This window comes from Sorex araneus, chromosome 1, assembly GCF_027595985.1.
Source record: "Sorex araneus isolate mSorAra2 chromosome 1, mSorAra2.pri, whole genome shotgun sequence".
Classification (NCBI taxonomy): Eukaryota; Metazoa; Chordata; class Mammalia; order Eulipotyphla; family Soricidae; genus Sorex; species Sorex araneus.
The window spans coordinates 93,375,718-93,396,997 of record NC_073302.1 but is presented as its reverse complement, the minus strand read 5'-3'; the positions used below and the strand labels follow the sequence as shown (position 1 = coordinate 93,396,997).

Sequence of the window (21,280 nt, the reverse complement as noted above, 5' to 3'; positions counted from 1 at the left end):
TAATTTTTAAATATATGATGATCTTATAATAAATTATTAAAAAACTGTTATAATCTTGATGAATTGTAGCTTATCTTTGTGTGGATCCATTTGTAATTTCACTCTTCTGCTATATCAGTACATTTTACCTGGATATTAAATAAAACAGTCTTGATTACTATGATTTCTCATAAATCAGGAACAGTTTAAATCCTCAAACTACTTATGAACTTCCTTTTTTCAAATTTGATTTCTTTATTCTAAGTTATTTATGTATTTTTTGTGTATATTTGGGCTCTATCTGGTGATGTCAGGTCTTTCTCCTGATTCTTATTCAGGCATCACTCCTGGTTGTGCTCAAAAACGACATGCATCTCTCTGGCTTTGAGTTATTTTCATGTATACATATATTTTTGGAGTCAGATTGTCAATATGTTTACCTTAATTACAACATGCTGTCTTATAAATATTTCAGTTTATGTATTCATATATTTCAACATTGTATTATACTATTTAACTAACATTGATTTATCTTTATAGGATATTACTGGATTGTTTTCGAAAGTGCTTGAGCAAATCTACTATCTTGAGAGTCAAATGATTGCTGGACTTTTTTACCCTAATCTCCAACATTTGTGATTATTGTTAGACTTGTTAATTTTGCCAAATGGGTGAAAATATGGTGAGGGATATGGCACTGTATAGTCAGAATCTCCTTACCCTCTCCCCTCCAACTATCTTGAACGTTCATTCTATCCAAAATTCTCTTTTTAGTTCATTTGAAGTATCTTGATAGAAATGATTTTTAAATTTTAGTTTAAGTTCATTCCAAGGATGCAGCCTTTAGAGAGTAATGCTATTGTAGCCATCTGGACAGTACATGGGACTGAATCCAGTAAAGTATCTATATAAATATCAAGATTCTGGTAGGCAGATGTTCAAGAAAAAACTCTATGTAAGTTCTGTCATTGAAATCTAGCAATTTAGAATAATTGAAATTGCTTTTTGTTGAGGAGGTCTTCCTTTGCTTCCTGTATACAGGGTCAAGTTTTAATGTTACACTGTAACCCCCAAGGCTACAAGTTAATGTAAACATACTGCTTGATCTTATGATTCTTTAGATATGTGTGATTGGGGGTTTCGTCATCTGTGTATTACTATGTTCTCCCTTTACTGTGAGATTTCTGTTCACATTTTTGTTCATTTTTTTTCATATTATAGCCTATTTTGTATCTTTACTTAATTTGGAGGGGGGTCACACCTGGTGGCTCTCTGGGACTCTTCCCAGCTCTATTTCAGGGTAACTAGTAAGTAACAACAAGTATCACAATGGAGACGTTATTGGTGCCCACTCGAGCAAATCTATGAACAAAGAGGAGACAGTGCTACAATGCCACTGCTTGGTGGAATATCAGTGCCAGGATTGAGCTGGGGTAGCTGTGTGAAAGACAAGGGACATAACCCCTATACTACTTCTTCAGCCCCTTTTGCCTAATTTTTTTTTATGTGTGTTCTCTGGTTGATAGGTACAAACTAACATTTTTTATACTATGTTGATAGGTACAAACTAATATATTTTATATTATGAAATGCTGCGTTTAAGTACTTTATGTGTTTCTCAATTCGTTTGAAGTATCTTGATAAAAATAATTTTAAAATTTTAGTTTAAGTCATCTGGGTTTTTATTTTATAATTTGGACTTTAACATTTTACATAATGCTATTTATATAATTTCCTGTATATGATGCTTTCAGAGGGCTGGAGCGATAGCACAGCGGGTAGGGCGTTTGCCTTGCACGTGGCTGACCCGGGTTCAATTCCTCCGTCCCTCTCAGAGAGCCCGACAAGCTACTGAGAGTATCTTGCCCCCATGGCAGAGCTTGGCAAGCTACCCGTGGTGTATTCGACATGCCAAAAACAGTAACAACATTCAGAAAGAAAGAGACAGACATAGAAAGATTGCACTCATATGTGGAATATAAAGTAGCAGAGAGGTATGAGCTAGCAATGATGTAACTTCTGGCAGAAACTTCTCTGGGCTTAGTTACTAAAATACTAAAATTCAGAAATCCAAAATCTCGCGGCCACTATTGTGGCCACACTACCTCATATCTCTTCATTCTCAGCAATGGAAAACAAATTATCAAATACTTCCTTTTCAGCAGGTCCGACTTTGAGGGGGAGGAATCTCCAAACTATAATAGTGAGTTTTTTGTTAAAATATCGAATGTAATCAAAGCAAAGAGAAAGTAAAGTGAAATTTATCAGCTACACAGGCAGGGTGGGGGGCTGGGGCAGGGGAGGTTTCCTGTAGTTCTTGGTGGTGGAATATGTACACTGGTGAAGGGATGGGTGTTTGAGCATTGTGTAACTGAGACTTAAGCCTGAAACTTTGTAACTTTCCACATGGTGATTCAATAAAAAAAAAAAAAACAGTAACAAGTCTCACAATGGAGATGTTACTGGTGCCCACTCGAGCAAATCCATGAGCAAGAGGACGACAGTGATACAGTGATACAGTGAATGCTTTCAGAATGCCATCTGTTAATTTACTTGTAGTTTTATATTCTGTCAGGACTATAGTTGTGTTATATTGTATACTGAAGTGAGTGTAAATAAAGTCACATATCATTTCTGGTCATAAATATAGGTTAAGGACTTACAGTCACTGTCACTGTCATCCCATTGCTCATCGATTTGTTCGAGCAGGCACCAGTAACGTCTCTCATTGTGAGACTTATTGTTACTGTTTTTGACATATCCAATACACCACGGGTAGCTTGCCAGGCTCTGCCGTGCGGGCGTGATACTCTTGGTAGCTTGTCGGGCTCTCCAAGAGGGGTGGAGGAATCGAACACGGGTCGGCCACATGAAAGGCGAACACCCTAATGCTGTGCTATTGCTCCAGCCCCAAGGATTTACAGTAAAATTTCTTAATTGTTTTATCAATTTCCAAGCTAAATAACTACTCTGGGCATTCATAAATATAATTATTTATATCATCTCTAACCTATATTACCTATCTCAGAGTGAAGGTTCTTATGTCCAAAATTGGGAAAACCAGATGAGAATTACCCTAGTAGAACTTTGTAACATGTATATTTTTGATGACTATTTTTATTTTGGAGGGTGATCCCTAACAGTATTCAGATGGCCTGGGCCAGGTGAGAAAAACTAGCTTTGTTTTACTTATTTGAATTTTTTTTCTTTATTTTGGGAGGTTCCCCTAATCAGTACTCAGAAGGTCAGGGAGTAAATACTCAGTTATACAGCTATACTCGGTTAACTCTGCCAGCAGTTAATTGCTGGGGCTGAGGATAAATGCTGCTATGGCAGGGATTACTTGGACCACCCCTTTGGTTCTCAGGGGCCTCCAAGGCTATACCTGGAGATGCTCAGGGGACCTCTGTGCCAGGGATCAAACTCAGTATGAAGCACCATTCTATTATCTCCCGACCTATAGAGTTTTGTTTTAAAATCGTAAGTCCAATACAACCATAACAGAAACTATAACTCAAGAGCTTGAGTAAAGTTTATGTTCTGTTTTTCATTTTCTAAAAGGGTCAGATGTGTGCACTCATCTACTTGGTAAGCCAAAAGCTGATCTGGTGTAAATGTGCCATCAGGATCCATTTCAAAATCCCGCTCCCTCTTGCCAAGGTCAGTGGCTATCAGTGAAGTAACCAGAGATGCCGCTGTGCTATTCCAAAAAAACAGTCTCTTTAACAACATTAAATTTCAGCACTTTTGTCTGTTTCTTTTCAATGATTGAATTTTTGTTTGTTTTTCATTTGAAAGCAAAGATCACTACCTTTCTATGAGAAGTATTAGGAGAGAAAGGAAAAAGTGTTTCTATTTTTCCTAGGAAATAACGATTTTTTTCCTTATGGTAAGTTTCCTTTTAAAACAAACTAGAAAAAATGAATACAATGTATGGATTTCCTCCCATTGGAAAGAAATTAAATAGGTAATTGAATGCTCAATAACTTTTAGGCTTAAACCTAGACTCCAAAGGTAGGAGTATCTTTATTTACTCATGTAATTTACCTAGTATGCTTATCATTTCTCACCTTTCTAAGCCGGAGCTCTCTTACACTGACTTCAGTAAATGTAATTAGAAGAGAGCTCCTGAGAGAAAAGCATTTCAAATAAGGCCTAGACTGAGAGGTTTTTCAAATGAGGTCAGCAAGCTCACAAGGGGTGAATAAAGTCCGATTTGCTCTGAGGAGGATTGACCTCATGAATTTAGTTTTTAGTTCAAACACTAGGCCTGAATACAACCCTTTTGACCTGGGTACTCCATCCCTAAATGGCAAACTAAACATTCGTGAAAATTTAATGGTGAGGAAATTAGTACCTTCTTATGTTTCAGCTTGTGAAATGGCACCAGCTAGCACCTCAGCGACAGACAGAAGTGAGTGGGTATCCTGAGCCAACTCTGAAACATTTGTCCTTCAACGAAACATCCTTTCCTAAGTCAGTTGGCAGCTGAGTTGTTCTGAGGAGACACCCCAGGATGCCACCCAAGAAAGGTAACTCAAAATAAAGTGGGCTGTAAAATTCTCAGCGTTTCTTAGAGATTGGGCACTTTGAAAATAGCCCCTCTCTCCTGCCCCCCACAATCCCTCGGTTCCATCTTTGAGGCCTTCCCCTCTTTATGTTTCTGTGAATTTCTTGATAATTTTTTTTACTCATTTATTCTTCAACTTTGTTTATTAACTGTATATATGTTTGCCAAGCAGTAAATGCTGGAACTTGATTTTCTTTCACTTAAGAAGACATGAGAAGGTGGGGGTGTTGAAGGAAGCAGAATACACAGATTCCTGTGCTTTAACTCCCTCCGAATTCATTTCCTAGCAATTGCCTGTTCTTGGGTTGTTGTGAGGGGGATGATTTGTGATAGAGAGACCCTATGCTACTTTAGTTGGCGAATTAAATGCAGTTCTGAATCAAGTGCGAGAGGAAAGGAAAGAAGATGAAAATAGCAAAGTGAAGAAAAGAGGCATAACTTCAGATTGAAGATGTGTTTATGTGAAAGTATGAGCAATATGATAAAACATGCTTTTGCTTGTTCTGACTTGTCACAAGGGTGCGTTTTTAGTGACATGGAGATGTGTGTGGCATGCTCAGCTGTCATTTTATGATGCTTATATTACTTACACTTGGATTTGTTTTCAGTAACATTTCAGTCTACAAAGACTGAATTTTAAGTAGAAAAACTTGGAAATATGTATTTGTTTCTCACTTCTAAACTTAATAGCCTTGATGTCATTTTAAAAATTATTCTACTTAATATTAGGATAGAAAATGGAGTGAAAACCCCACTTAGGGATAATCTCCCTAATTTATTTGATGCAGGACTGTGTGTTAAAAATCTGAGTAGTATTATACTTAATATGCTCAGTTATCGTTATTAACTTCAAACATCTGGACAGTTTTAAGGATTTTTATATCAGAGTACATCATTTACTTTTAGAAACAAAATTAAAAAGAACCTTTAAAAAATATTTTATGTGCTTTTCAAAAGAAGCTTTTGTAACTGACCCAGAGTTGCACATTAACTTTTATTAGGTGGGGACAGTTTTCCATTAATAGAGTAAACGTCAAGTGTTATATAAGATGTTCAACTTAAACATCTCTGGGATTTCCCAAAGTGATGTCCTAAGGCTCTTCTAGCTATTTTGGTAGCTCTGGTATTGACAAGCTTTTTTAAGATTCTCAGAAATTATTATAAAACTTGCAAGTCTGCTCAGACTATATTAAATGTCATCTATTTCAAGAAAGAAGATTGACTTGATTATTCATGATATTTATTAATAATTTATTCCATATTATTAATTAACTTTGTTGCCTTCATTAACAACCTATGTTTTGAGACTTAATCTATACTTATATTATAATTTGTATATATACCATGGTGGAAAATATCTGAACTTTAATAAAATATATTAAATGATGACACCAGAAAAAAATACAGAACCACCACAGGAAGATCGACCATTTACCATTGATACTAGAGTGTCTTGATACAGATTTTGGTTTATATTAAATAAAGTTGGTTTATATTAAATAAAGTTGTTATAAATTAATTAATATTTAACAAGTATAGATTTTAGACAATTCTTGGGCTTTAAAGATTATGGGGTTTCATAATCTCATCGTATCATAACACTAACTTTTAATCCTAAGTCTGTTACATACCAAGCTTTATACCATGTGTAGTTATGAGTAGCAATGATAATTCGATGTGACCTGATGACAAATGGCCTAATACTTTCAACCAACTGTAGAGGACCATGGCAGGCAACTGTCAGGTATATTTCTTCCTCATGCACAATCCAACTATGTCTAAGGTTAGACAGGAAGAGAGGAAAGAATGCAAATTAATCTGTCTGGATCCCTCTTGTCTCCCATTTTTACCCATGGAAAGTTAACCCAGCACATCTACGAGTTGTGTAATTCAGTCCATCCAACGGGTCTTTGTACAAGATACTAGATCCCACACTCCATGGTGTCATGTCCCATCCAAGTCTGGAAAAAGTAGAAGCTCTCAATAAGACTCTGGGATGATAGAAGACTGCCTCTGAAATGCTGAAGTGTGAAGTTCAGAGTTAGTGATTAGCTGGAAGTTGGATATGATTATTATTACAGCCTTAGGAAGGAAGAAAGCATTTAAAGGAATTTGATGATCTAGGTTTACATTGGTACAGGAAAGAAAGGTCTCCAAGAACAAATTTACTATAAAATAATCTGAATATTTGGTGAGAATAACTGTGGGAAAATTAAGAAGAGGAAGATATCAAGAACAATTCCTAAATATCTGGCATAATCAACTAAGTAGAAAAATGGCAATAAGTAAAACAGAGGCAATAGGATTTTTAAAAAAGAAAGTTAATTGGAGTATGACTTGATTCATGGCTTGTCTGGAGCTCAGAAATAAATGGATGTTTGTACAAAAGGTTTTGGCATCATCTGCAAAGTAAATTATTAGAATCATGTGAATTCCCTGGAAGAATATATATATTAACAAGAAAAATTGCCAGTAATAATGCCCTGGACTTCTCTAGCATTTTAACGAGTGGAGTCTGAGTCTAAGGTCTGTGGGGGGGAAACAAACTTTAGACTAAGGGGATAAAAAAATCTTATGGACTGGTTAAAGAAACTTTGGTACACCTACACAATGCAATACTATTGCAGATATTAGAAAAGATGAAGTCACAAAATTTGCATATAGGTGGATCAACGTGGAAAATATCATGTTAAGTGAAATGAGTCAGAAAGAGAGAGACAGACATAGAAAGATTGCACTCATTTGTGGAATATAAAGTAACAGAATGGGAGACTAACACCCAAGGATAGTAGAGATAAGTACCAGGAGGATTACTCCACAGCTTAGAAGCCAGTCTCCCATGATGGGGGAAAAGGCATCTCAGATAGAGAAGGGACCACCAAGTAAAGGATGTTAGGAGGGCCTGCTCAGGATGGGAGATTCGGGCTGAAAGTAGACTATAGACTGAACATGATAGCCACTCAATACCTCCATTGCAAACCACAATACCCAAAAAGAGAGAGAGCAAAAGGAAATGTGCTGTCACAGAGGTGGGGTGGGGTGGAGGGTACGGAGTGGGAGTGGTGAAAGGGATGCTGGGACCATTGGTGCAGGAGAATGGGCACTGGTGGAGGAATGGGTACTCAATCATCGTATGACTGAAATGCAAGCACGAAAGTTTGTATGTCTGTAACTGTACCTCACAGTGATTAACTAATAAAAAATTGAGAAAAAGACTTATGGAGGAAAAAGAATTACAGAAACTAAGGGAGTAGAAAGTTTCCAGAAGGGAGCTAACAATCACTTAGCAATTTCAGTATTATTATAAAAAAAATTTTTCAAGGCAAGCTAGTTATTTGTAAAAATGGTGCTGATTCTGCACTATAGTTTGAAATGTAATCATATTTAGATCGCTCTCTTGTCTATCATTCTCATTTTGCATTTAAAAAATTTTAAACATTAATAAGTTGGTAAATAGGCAAAGCCTTTAAACTTTTTAAAATGCAAAATAGATTCTATGATTTGTAGATTATAACTTGACAGTTTGTCAATGATTTAATGTTTGTAAAAGTTACTTGCAAACTCTGAGATATATGGGAAATAATAATCACACTTATCATCAGTTGTCCAGTTGGACATATGGCTCTTATTTGGCCATACGCAATTTTTATACAATGCAAAAATAAGGACCTGCTTCCTTTGTTTATAAATTATAAAAAAAATTCCTTTCAATTCCTCATTTAGTGTTTAATTTTTTAACAATAGAACCAATATTTTTGTTTCATATGTGCAGTGTTGTTATATTTTGTTCACCTCCAGAGTGCCTGAATCTCTCCATCTTTTTTTTTAAAGAATTTTATTTTATTGAATCACCATGTGGAAAATTACAATGCTTTCAGGCTTAAGTCTCAGTTATACAATGCTGAAACAACCATCCCTTCACCAGTGCCCATATCCCACCACCAAAAAAAAAAGCAAAAAACAAAAAAACACCTCTCATCCCGCCCCCCTGCACTCCCCCGCACCATGTAACTGATAAATTTCACTTTACTTTCTATTTACTATGGTTATATTCAATATTTCAACACAAACCTCACTATTATTGTTAGGAGTACCCCACTAGTCAGACCTGTTGTGAAGAGATATGAGGTTTTGGATTTCTGTACTTTAGCAACCAAGTCCAGGGAGATTTCTTCCAGATATTGGATCATTGCAAGCTTGTAAACCCCATCTGTGGTCGTCATAATATGGCGGTCACTACGCCCTTCACCCCCGGCAAGGAAGAGGCGAGAGAGAAATACCTTTCTTCTCCTGGGCGGGCATGGGGCCGCAGCTTAGTTCTCAGTCTGGAGACATTCTACGAGGAGCTGCCCATGCCAAAAAGTTTAGCTGGCGTCTCGAGTCATGCTCATGCAGCTGCGGAGAGGCCGCACACACATGCGGCCCCGGGATCACATCTTGGCGGCCTGAATCTCTCCATCTTTAATCCAATACCTTCTGTCCCCTGGCCCCACCTGCCACCATTACCTGCCCCTATAACCTTGGATCATGATTCTTGGTTACTTATCAAACTTGTTCCATTGAGAATGGTCTGACCCCTTGCTTTATCTCTACATTATGTAAATGAGTGAAATCATTTGATATTCTATCTCACTTTACTTAACATGACTCTTCCAGTTACTTCCAGGTTGCAAAAAACTGCCTGATTTCATTTTTTCTCATAGTTTAAGAGTTTTTCCATTGTGTGTATATACCACATTTTTTCTCACTCATCTATCCTTGGTTGTTTACAGATCTTGGCTATCATAAATAATATTGCAATCAACATATGTGTGCATATATATATTATATATATATATATTTTTTTATTGAATCACCATGTGGAAAGTTACAAAGCTTTCAGGCTTAAGTCTCAGAGATGTGCATATATTCTTTCAGATGAATGCTTCTTCATTTAGGAGTAGATCGCCAAGGGTGAGATTTCAAGGTCTAAGGGAAGCCCTATTCTTAATATTGTATAATCACTTTCCAACATAGACGAACCAAACAATAGTCCCATCAGCACTTGGTACTGATGGAAATCAACAAGTAGCTGAGTGGTTGGTTTGGGGGGCTATTTATTTACTTATTTTATACACCCCCATCAGCACTTACTGTTTCTGGATTTTTTTTTACATACACGACTAGCACTTGTGTGAGGCAATGATACCTTACCATTACTTTAACTTTCATTTCTTTGATAATCAGTGATAATGAACACTTTATCCTGTACTTACCAGGCAGCTTTCAGTTACATTTGAGACTTGTCTATTTACCACCTCTCTTCTCATTTTGATGGGGTTGTTTATTGCTGTGGTTGAGCTTTGAGAGTGCTTAAATTTTAACCCTTTTGCCTGATACTTGAATATTTTCTCCTCATCAGTGAAGTTTCTTTTTATTTTAGGTCTCTTTTCTTTCACATACAGAAATATTTTAGTTTGATGTAGTTTCACTTGTTTGTTTCTGCTTTTGTTCCCATTGCCAATTCCACTGTAGACTTCTCTGATGTCAAGATATGGTAGAGTCCTGTCTGTGTCTTCCTCAGTGTATAGAAAAACTTGCTTGATATCAAGGCCTTTAATCCATTTTTTAATTAACCTTTGTGAATGGTTTGGGATGAAGTCAATTTTAATTTTTTTTGCACGTGCATATCCAATTTTCTTAGCATCATTTTTAAAAGATTCTTTTTGGTCCGTCTCAAGCTCCTAGCCTTTTAGTCATAAATTAACTTCCCATATCATCATCATCACCATCATCCCATTGATTGTCAAATTTCTCAAGCGGTCTCAGTAATGTCTCCATTCATCCTAGCCCTGACATTTTAGAAGGCTCTCTTTACTCGTCCTTCCCAATGATGCCGCATTGGAGGCTCTTTCAGAGTCAGGGGAATGAGACTCACCATTGTTACCCCGTGCATATGAATACACCATGGGGACTTTGCGAGGCTCTCCCATGTGGGCAGGAAACTCTTGGTAGCTTGCCGAGAAGCTTGGTTTTAAGTCATACATATGACTTATATATGAATCCCGTATATTTGACGGTTTATCTCTGGGCCCTCAATTCTATTCCATTGATTTGAAAATCTTTGTTCCAGTACCATGAAGTTTTAATCACAATGCTTTGAGTTTTCAAAGTCAAAGGTGAGCTGAACTTGTCACTGTCACTGCTCAGCTGATAAACCCATTGATGGGTTTATGTCTTCTGCCCTGTATATTACCCAAGAGAAAATTTACCTGGAGAACAAAATTCACTCACTGGTGAACTTACAGCCAGAACTGAGATAGATTAATGGACTTGAGAGAAATTTCAGCCAGGTCATATGGAACAGTCTTTTTTTTTCTCCCCTGGTAGTAAAAACAAACAAAAAATTATAGAATAATTAGATCTCTTTCCACTAGATGCAAAGTAAATACTAATATAAACTGTTTTTGCATCTGATTTTTAGTGCTGCTTTTTGACCATTTTTCAAGTGTTGCAAAACATCACTTTGCCTAATTTTTCTGCCTTGGGAGACATTCTGTGTTTTGGGGAAGGCTTTGCCTGGGTCAGATCTTTTTTTTTTTTTTTTTTTTTTGGCTTTTTTGGGTCACACCCGGTAATGCTCAAGGCTGACTCCTGGCTCTGCACTCAGGAATACTCCTTGCAGCGCTCGGAGGACCATATGTGATGCTGGAAATCGAACCCGGGTTGGCTGCGTGCAAGGCAAACGCCCTATCGGCTGTGCTATTGCTCCAGCCCCAGATCTTATCTTTTAGTTTCACATATTTAATAGCACTCAATTTTTTTGTCTTAAAATGATTTTTGTTTTGTCTTAAAATGATATGAAAGAAATATATTCATGCAATAATCTCCATATTGTGCTTTTGTTTTGTAATAACAAAGAAAAATTTGCACAACTAAATAGTAAAATGACAGTGATAACAGGAAATGATCATTCTGAGTGCTGAAAGTAGGTAAAGGGATAAACATGATAATATTTCAGAACTTGTATTGCAAACCATAATGCCCAAAAGGAAAGAGAGAGAGAGAGAGAGAAGAGAGGGAGAGAAAGGGAGAGAGGGGGGAGAGGGAGAGAGAGACGAAGAGAGAGAGGGGGAGAAAGGGAGAAAGAGAGGGAGAGAGGAATAGTTTCTGCCACAGAGGCAGGCTGTGGAGGAAGCAGTGGCAGGAGGAAAACTGGGAACTTTGGTAGTGGGAAATGTGAACTGGTGAAGGGATGGGTGTTGGAACATTGTATGACTGAAACCCAATGGTGGACAACATTGTAACTGTGTATCTTATGGTGATTCAATTTAAAAAACATTCAGTTCAGTGAAATATGTGTTTTCAAGACACTTTTATAAATTTTAGGATAGATTGTTATATCACTGATGATCTGAAAAGCAGGAAAATGGCTCATTTATATATATATATATATCCCCTATCATAAAAATACTAAACAATAGAAATATCTATTATGTAAATGGCTGATTGTATGAATAGGCATAAGGACAACGAGTGAGTGAGCCTAGCTTTTTCAGACACCCTTCTGTGACCTGCTTTCAGGTAATGTTAGAAAAGGCAATTCATGAATCCTCTTCGTATTTGTAGCTCCTGTTAGTGTTAAAAAGATGTCTCTGGTAGTATTTTGCTTACTAGGTTAAATGGGATCAAAACCAAAACATAAGAAGGATTGTGTATTTTTAGATGTGATGACTTATTTAGATAGGTTGCTATAGAAAGTTATGCAAAGATATTTCACACATAAAATATCACATCCAGGATGCTTTAACACTGAATTCAAATGTCCTGTGTTGGGATGAGTGCAAGAATCTGAAAACTGAAACGAACGAATGCAAGTTCCTCTCCGTAATCTACAAGTCTGACAACTGGTGACTCAAGATGTGGGGTCAGGAAATCTGAATGATACATCTGGTGTCACAGCATACCTCACTTTATAGTCTTGGAGATTAATATAACAACCCTTCAATTAAAATATGTCAAGCACCTTGGCTAATTTGTACTCTTTTATGTTTTTCATCTTTTCATCTTACCCACTCCAGGTGATTATGTCTGGGATTACCAGTTTATATAAAATAAAAATGCATCCATTAAATAGAGAGCATGTTTATATTTATATTAATGATATTTTGAAATGTTTGTTATATAATTTTTACACATTGTACTGCTTAAATAGGGGCCTGACATATACCTCAGTGGTAAAACATTTGTCTTGCCTGCCTGAGATCTGAGTTCAATACCTGGAACTGCGGGGGAGAAAAAAGATCCAAAACAAACTGCTAGTGCCAAAAAAATAAATAAATAAATAAAAGAGGGGTTATGGGGTGTTAGAATGAAATATGCCAAAATGTTATAAGCTGTCTCTGGAAAAATGAGATTGTGAGATTGTGAGATTATCTTCTTCTTAAGACTTTTGTTTATGAATTTTCCAGGATATTATGGCTGATGTATATTATTTTCAAAAAGATAAATGTATGCATGTATGTGTGTATTTAATGAATGACATTTAAGAAAATTGGGAGTATATTTTTTAGGAAAGAATACAGAAAGTCAGAGGTTACTACTTAGAAACGCTCTTAGAATCTAAAAAAAACAAAAAACAAAACAACCCTTGAATTTGCTTGATCCTTGCAGATATGTCACAGTGTCCCTATAAAGAAAGTCTGCATTACAAAAAAATCATGAAATCAAAATCCTTAAAAGACAAAAAAAGAGTAGCCCAAATTATAAAATACATTTTATTCTCACAAAGTTAGGTACAAAAGAATCAACTTATAAAATGTTGATAGTGCTTTTATTCAGTGGTGGCTAAAGTATTCAACCTTGTATTGGATTTCAGAAAAATGTTCCTGAACATTTGGATTTTTTTTTCCTGAGTTGGGTACAATGCCCTGGCTCTGAGCTTGGGGATCCATCCTGGTAAGGCTCAGGAGGGCCACATGAAATACCAGGAAAGAACCTGGGGAGCTGGGTGCAAGGCAAGAGCCTTACCCACTGTACTATGTCCTAGGCCCCACATTTTTTACTTTAAAGAGAAGTTAAAGCAGAACTTTAGTTCATTCATTCTACTTTTTATTGGTTGAAAATGAAAATACTTATGAACTATTATATTCTTAGTCAGGTACTTACCAGAACCTAATTTTAGCACAGAGAACGGAAGTGAAAGGACATCCAGATAGTTCATCCATTGTTCTGTTCAGTCAAGAATGTATTAATGCATATGGAGATAAATGACAGAGGGAAGTGCAGCGTAGTTGAAGAAGCACTGCCTTGTTCTCAGAATTAAACAGACCTGACTCAGAGCCTAGTTTTACCCCTTCAAAGAAGTGACCACCTACAATTATTTGTTCTCTCTGGGCATTAACTTCCATTTCATCAGATCATAAAAATAAATAATATTATAGGAATATGGTGGTCATAAATAATTAAAATATATGTGACAGCACTATTCTCAATAACCAAAATCTGGAAACAACTCCAATGTTCAAGTTCAGACAATTAGATAAAGAAGCTATGGTCCAAATACACAATATATACTACTCAGCTATAAGAGAAGACCAAAACACACAATTTGTTGCTACCTGGGAGGATTTGCAGAATATCTTGCTGAGTGAAATTAGAAGGTTAAGGAGAAGTACAGAATGATGTCCTTCATATATGGGATATCACTGTATCACTGTCATCACGTTGTTCGTCGATTTACTCAAGCAGGCACCAGTAACGTCTCTATTGCTCCCAGCCCTGACATTTTAGAAGCCTCTCCTTACTCGTCTTTCCCAACAATTGGAGGCTCTTTCAGGCTCTATCTTTACTGTTTTGCGCATATCGCATATGCCACGGGTAGCTTGCAGGCTCTGCCCGTGAGGGCGATATACTCTCAGTAGCTTGCTGGGCTCTCCGAGAGGTATGTGTATATATATATGCATATATGTTTTATATATATATATATATAATTAACTTCTATGATTTGTTGCCTACTGTTTGAACTCCATCAAATATGGTGTGGTAACTATGGAAAATGGGTAGGAAGTGTCTTATAATGTGTCTTAAAGGTCCAGAAAGCAGCCTGGAGCATGGCGGCAGTTGGATAGTGGTGGATGGCTGCTGGGGCTGGGTCCCTTGGGGTGCGGTGGGTTCTCACCCACCTCACTCTGTGGCAACCTGAGTGAAAACAGCCTGGTGTGGAGTCCAGGCTAAAACAATATTTAATGGGATATAAAGAAAATTAATAAGAAAACAACAAATGCTGAAAGATAACAGAAACTAAGAACTGGCTTTTAGTAGGAAGGTTACTACTTTAGGGATTTGGGGGATCCTATGGGACAGGGGACACTGGGACAAAGGTGAAAGAAAGCTGACATTCTGGTGGAAGTGTGGCATTAGAACGTTTAATGTATAAAACTCTACTAATATTAATATTTATGGTGCATTAGTGTCATATATTGGTGAATATAGCTGCCTTCCACTATAAATATTGCATGTCATATACCCTAAAATAAAATTTATACATATATATGACAGTGTCTGCCATATTGAAGGCACTCAAGTATATATTAATCTAATAAAACCTGGGGAGTCATAAGGCAAATAATGTATTTTTTAATTTATAAAGCCTCAGTCTACCTAGAACCCAAGACATATGCATAAATAAAACAGGTAGTACAAAATACAATATTACTAGGTATTGTAATATTAAATTTATTGTTTGCTTTGGGTCTCACCCACCGTGTCTAGAGCTTACTTCTGGGTTAGTGCTCATGGCATGCTCAGGGAACTGCATGGGGTGCCAGGGATTTAACCTCGGTCAGCGACATGCAAGGCAAGGGCCTTACCCACTGTACTATTTCTCTGGCCCCTTGTGATCCTACATTTTAATGATGGTATTAGAAAGAGCATAGGCTATACTGTGATTCTTGGTGGTGGAATATGTGCACTGGTGAAGGGATGGGTGTTTGAGCACTGTATAACTGAGACTTAAACCTGAAAACTTTGTAACTTTCCACGTGGTGACTCAATAAAAAAATTTAAAAAAAAAATAGAAAGAGCATAGGCACTCAGATTCTTGTCCTCAAGCAGTCATGTTGGAAAGCAAGGAACTGGAGATTATATGGCCAAATTCAGAAGATATTTTCAGAAATTATTCCCACAGTGCTCAGGGGACCATATAAGATACCAGGGATCAAACCTGGGTGAAATACTCTACCTGATGTAATATAGCTTCTACTCCACCTTTTTAACAAAGAGAATTTTAAAAATTGAGGTGGGTCAGTAAAATAAAGGTGAGATGATTATTTTCTTGTGTGTAGTGATGTAGATTATTTGGTATTCTAAGTGATATAGCTCAACCTAGGACATCATGGGTATTAAGGACCACCTAGACACACCCTTGTGGCATTCCATGCCATGAATTAATTTTCTTTCTTTCTTTTTTAATCTTATTGACTCCCTGTGAGATAGTAACAAGCTTCCATGTTTGGGTTACAATCACACAATGATCAAACACCCAGCCCTCCACCAGTGCGCATTCCCCACCACCAATACCCCCGGAATACGCCCCCATTTTCCACCCTCCCCCTGCCTCCATGGCAGACAATATTCCCCGTACTCTTTCTCCACTTTTGGGCACTATGACTTGCAACACAGACACTAAGAGGTCATCATGTTTGGTCCATTATCTACTTTCAGCATGCATCTCCCATCCCAACTGGTTCCTCCAGCCATCATTTTCTTTCTTTCTTTCTTTTCTTTGTAGATCCTTATGGTCTTACAACTTTTTTTTAAACCATTTTTAAAAAATTTTTTCTTTTATTGATCTCTGGATCTGGCCCCCCAACCCACTCTTACAGCCTAGTTAAATCCCCCCAGCATGAGGGGTTTGGGGCATACACACAGGTGTGGTCACCATCAATAGGGTTGAGGTTCTTTTCCCTCAGGGGATGCTTCTCCTAGGACTTAATTCTCTTTCAGCAGGAGGATCCACCCAAGGGTGGAGTCCCAAGAGTGTGTTTCTCCTTTCCTCAGCCAGCAAACATAAGAATTCATAATATTAATAATTTTGTATGGACACAATAAGAAATGCATTAAAGCTTATAGAATTGCTCTCCAGAGGCCATCTCGATCTCAAACTACAGTGCTCAGGCCAGATCAGTCTTTCCTATCCCTAGCAGGGTCCTAGTCTCATCATTACTTTTGGATCATGACAGCATTTGTCTATGATCAACCTCTTAACTTACAGTTAAGAATTAGGCACTTTGGCCAGACCCATCTCAATGCCAGGGTAGCACATAACTCACCACTTGCCCTGGATCCGTCCCGTCCCTCATCGGGACCCTGCTTTTGGGGTGCTAGGAACTGAGGGCAACTGAGACTTAAGTGGAGAAAGCAGATGGCCAGGAGGGAATAATATTCGAAGCCAATTAAGTCCCAAGATACAAAAACATAATATTATCTTCTTGTGTCTATACAAAAAAGACATAGCCTTAAAGTAAATTATTCAAAAGGCATGAAGGGGGAGAAAGGCAATGTTATAATATTCAGTGTCCTAGGAAGTTCTGATCTTATAAATTAGCAGAGTCAGATAAAGGGGAGAAGCTGATTAACTCTTTTCGGGGAAGAGAGCATAGAGAAGTGATTACAGCTAAACAAAGGGATGGGAGAGATTCGGCAACACCTTGATGGGTGAGACTGGGGTAAGCCTAAACTCCGGGAAAAACTGGGACACGCTCCTTGTGGCAAGGGAGGAGAGGACAAAGTAATGTCATCCTACACGGCATCACAAAGTTTAGGGCAGTAGGTGTACTGGAGTTTTGGTCACACTGGTGGTGTTTAATGGCTATTTCCAATTCTCTGCTGGGAGGTTTATGTAATAGTGCTGGGGAGCCAAACAGAGCCTGGGATGGAACCTGGCTTCCTGCATGCAAACCATGTGCTTAGCCCTTTGAGGTATCTCTGTAGTCCTAGGGTAATATTTTTTCCTTGTCTTTATCTTTCGATGAAATAGCCTTTAATTTTAAACCAAATATGATGATGTTATTTTAACTTGATATTCAAAGTATTGAGGCAAGCTTCAGCATATATATGTGTACCTTCCTAGAATTTTAGATAAAATTGGTCAGAATTTTGTATGTAGGTGTGTGTTAAAGCATTTGAATCATTTTGTTTTGTAGACTATTATAATTTGGATATGTGCCAAGTCAAATATTATAGATGCATTGGGTCATTGTATCACTGTGATCATTAATTTGCTCATTGATTTGCTCGAGCTGGCACCAGTAACGTCTCATTTGTCCCGGTTGTGTTCAGGGTCAGGGGAATTAGGCCCATTATTGTTACTGTTTTTGGCATATTGAATATGCCACAGGTAGTTTGCCAGGCTCTCCATGCAAGATTCTGCATCTCTCTCTTCCAGGAACTTTTTTTTAGTCTCTGGATCTTGGTCGTTGATGAGATTACATGGCTCTGGGGACAGTTTGTGGGTGTGGCTGCCAAGCCACTGGAAAACTGGGGAACTGGGTGAAGAAGGCCCAGTCCCCAACTGAGAAGGCTTGGAGATGTTAGCCACGGGTCCCGCATACATGGGCTCCTCTGTTGGTTCCTTCATGGGTGAATCTCATCCAAGCATGTGGAGAGTGGCCTTGAGCATGGCTGTGACTGGGTCCTGGAGATTTTTGGCTGCCAGGGCTCTGCTTGGGGCAGGGAGGAAAACTCAACCCACCCCCCCTCTGAGGTGCCCTGGTGAAGACGGTCTGGCGTGGTGGCAGGAGATTGTATTTAGTTCTCACAACAATTCTGAATGATGGCTATTATTAACACTCAAAGATTTTAAATATATTACCTGCAAATGGCATAAAATTGTGGAAAAGGGTCTGGACAGATATACAGGGGTTAAAGCTTTTGCCTTGCATGCATTAGACTGTGGTTTGATCCCTGGCATCACATGGTCCCGTGAACATTGCCAGATGCAGTTCTGCAAGCCCCTAAATTCTGTGGCAAAGAATCACAAGAAGGGACCTATGGGCCTCCTAAACACAGCATGGGAGACACTTCCAAAATTATGAAGAGCCCAATCTCAAATATGAGTGTATCTGACACAAATGCTCAAATTCTTTCTATTAGAACCAGGTGTCAACTTGAAGACTCTTAGTCATTTTTTCTAGTCTTAAGATATGAACGAAGTGTAGGATACCTGTGACTTCCATTCATTTTGTTTTTAACCAGTTGTTACCCGTGGACTAATTTAAGGTAATGTCAAGGAATTTATTTTGATATAGGTATATATTATATTTAAGATCCTTTCTGAAGTTTTGCTTAGAGTCATCATGTCTACCCATGGCATATTTGATATGCCAAAAACAGTAACAGCAAGTCTCACAATGGAGACATTACTGGTGCCCGCTCGAGCAAATTGATGAGCAATGGATGACAGTGACAGTGACAGTGACTTTATTTAAACCCTATGCTTTACAAACTTGTTCATAATGCAGTTGTTTCAGGCATTGAATGTTCCAACACAACCCCCCCACCAGTGTGATTTTCTCTCGACCATTATCCCATTTCCCAATCCTCCGCAAGCATGCCAACTATGTAGGCACAAAATAATTTATCTTATATTGCTTGTTACACAAAATTGCTAATAACAGTTTTGAAAAATTACTTCGGTAAAAGAAAATTTGTGAAAATTGTTATATTCATCATGGGGTCATTAAAGTCATTGTCTGAGGTTTTACTAAACTGTTGTTAGTTGGACCTTCTATTATTACTGTTATTTGTTGAGTTTAGTTGCTTCTACGCTACTTTTTTAATTTGGTCTTTTCCTAGTAGGCTGTCAGTATTATATAATTTGGAGGTGGTCAATTTTTTTATTTCAGTGGTAATTTTGTAATTGCAAGGTATTTTATTTAAACTCATTAAAATGTACATTAAGAGTGAATTGCAGCATATGTAAAATTGTAAATTGTAAAAAAAAGATACAGTTAAATTTTTTCTTTATTTTAAATTTTATTAGTGATATTTATGTTAAAAGCATTTTATATATTATATGAATAATCTGGCTGGAGTGATAGCACAGCCGGTAGGGCATTTGCCTTGCATGCGCTGACCCGGGTTTGATTCCTCCGTCCCTCTCGGAGATCCCGGCAAGCTGCCGAGAGTATCCCGCCCACAGGGCAGAGCTTCGCAAGCTATCTGTGGCATATTAGATATGCCAAAAACAGTAACAAGTCTCACAATGGAGACGTTACTGGTACCTGCTCGAGCAAATTGATGAAAAATGGGATGACAGTGACAGTGACATCATGTTTATTGTATAACAGAGATTTTGTACCTTTTGGTTGAACTTTTGCAATGCATGTAGTTGATGAACCATTGTGTGAAAAAAATACATATAACCAGAAAATAAAAAAGTCAATACTGGCTATGATTGATTTTGCTTGATTATGCTGGTTGCTTGATTTTGTCAAATCATATGACCCCATGCAGATATTCTTTGATAGCGTTAAGATGATTTCAAGGAATCATCTCCATAGTCAGTCCCATCAGGTATAGATAAAATATTAGATATGATCCTGAATTAGAATATCAATTAATTTTTTATGTAAAGACTTGGGGGTGTGGTGTGTATCTTTGTGTCTGTGTGTGAAAACATCTATAAATCTCTCAAAGGTTGTCTTATTGAACAATATGAATCTGTGGGGGGATTGAATTGGTGGAGGTGTTGCCACAATTCATATACACTCATGAGGATGTTTATAATTCAGTCTCTCTCTCTTTTATAAAAAGATAAGCAAATCACTTTCTCTTTCGTGGTGCTTTTACTATTTTGTTAGGAAGGCTGGTCTTCTGAATTTCTGGAAACTACAAATCCAAGTCCTGGGCAGCTCTATACCACTGACTTTCCCCAAACTCTATCCCTCTCCACTCAGTCTTTATTAACATTTATTAACATTTGTTAATGTATGCAAATCAGTAATTAGATCTTCTAAGTGAACAAAAACCCAGTTAGGAAGATTATTTAAAATTTATCCAGCCTTGAACAAAGGAGACTTGGAATACCTGAATAGACCCATCAATGTTAAGGAAATTGAAACTGTAATCAATAACCTCCCCCCAAAAAATAGCCCAGGCCCAGATGGTTTCACTGGTGATTTCTTCCAAACATTTGAAGAAGACTTGTTGCCAGTTCTCCTCAAACTTTTCCAGGAAATTGAAAAAACAGGAACTCTCCCAAACAGTTTCTATGAAGCACACATCTCCCTAATACCAAAAGCAAACAAAGACACCACTAAGAAAGAAAATTACAGACCAATATCCCTGATGAACACCGATGCGAAGATCCTCAAAAAAATATTAGCAAATAGATCCAACAACTCATCAAAAAGATCATACATCATGACCAAGTGGGATTCATCCCGGGGATGCAAGGATGGTTTAACATTCGGAAATCAATCAACATAATCCATCATATCAACAAAAGTAAAGATAAAAACCATATGATCATATCAATAGATGCAGAGAAAGCACTTGACAAGATCCAACATCCTTTCATGATGAAAACCCTCACCAAAATGGGGTTTGGAGGAACTTTCCTCAAGATAGTCGAAGCCATCTACCACAAAACTACGGCAAGCATTATCCTCGACGGGGAAAAACTAAGGGCCTTTCCTGTAAGATCAGGCACAAGACAAGGATGCCTATTCTCACCACTCCTCTTCAATA

General features: G+C 37.6%; 1 protein-coding gene across 1 annotated transcript in view; it reads left to right on the top strand.

The window, feature by feature from the left end:
* The first annotated feature begins 4,404 nt into the window (after positions 1–4,404).
* The window catches only part of TMC1 (transmembrane channel like 1), a 163,112-nt gene continuing 146,236 nt past the window's right edge, over positions 4,405–21,280 (top strand). The window contains exon 1 of the mRNA XM_055122337.1: positions 4,405–4,511. Coding sequence (XP_054978312.1) covers positions 4,496–4,511 — 16 coding nt within the window. The 5' untranslated portion in view covers positions 4,405–4,495. The remainder of the gene's footprint in view (positions 4,512–21,280) is intronic.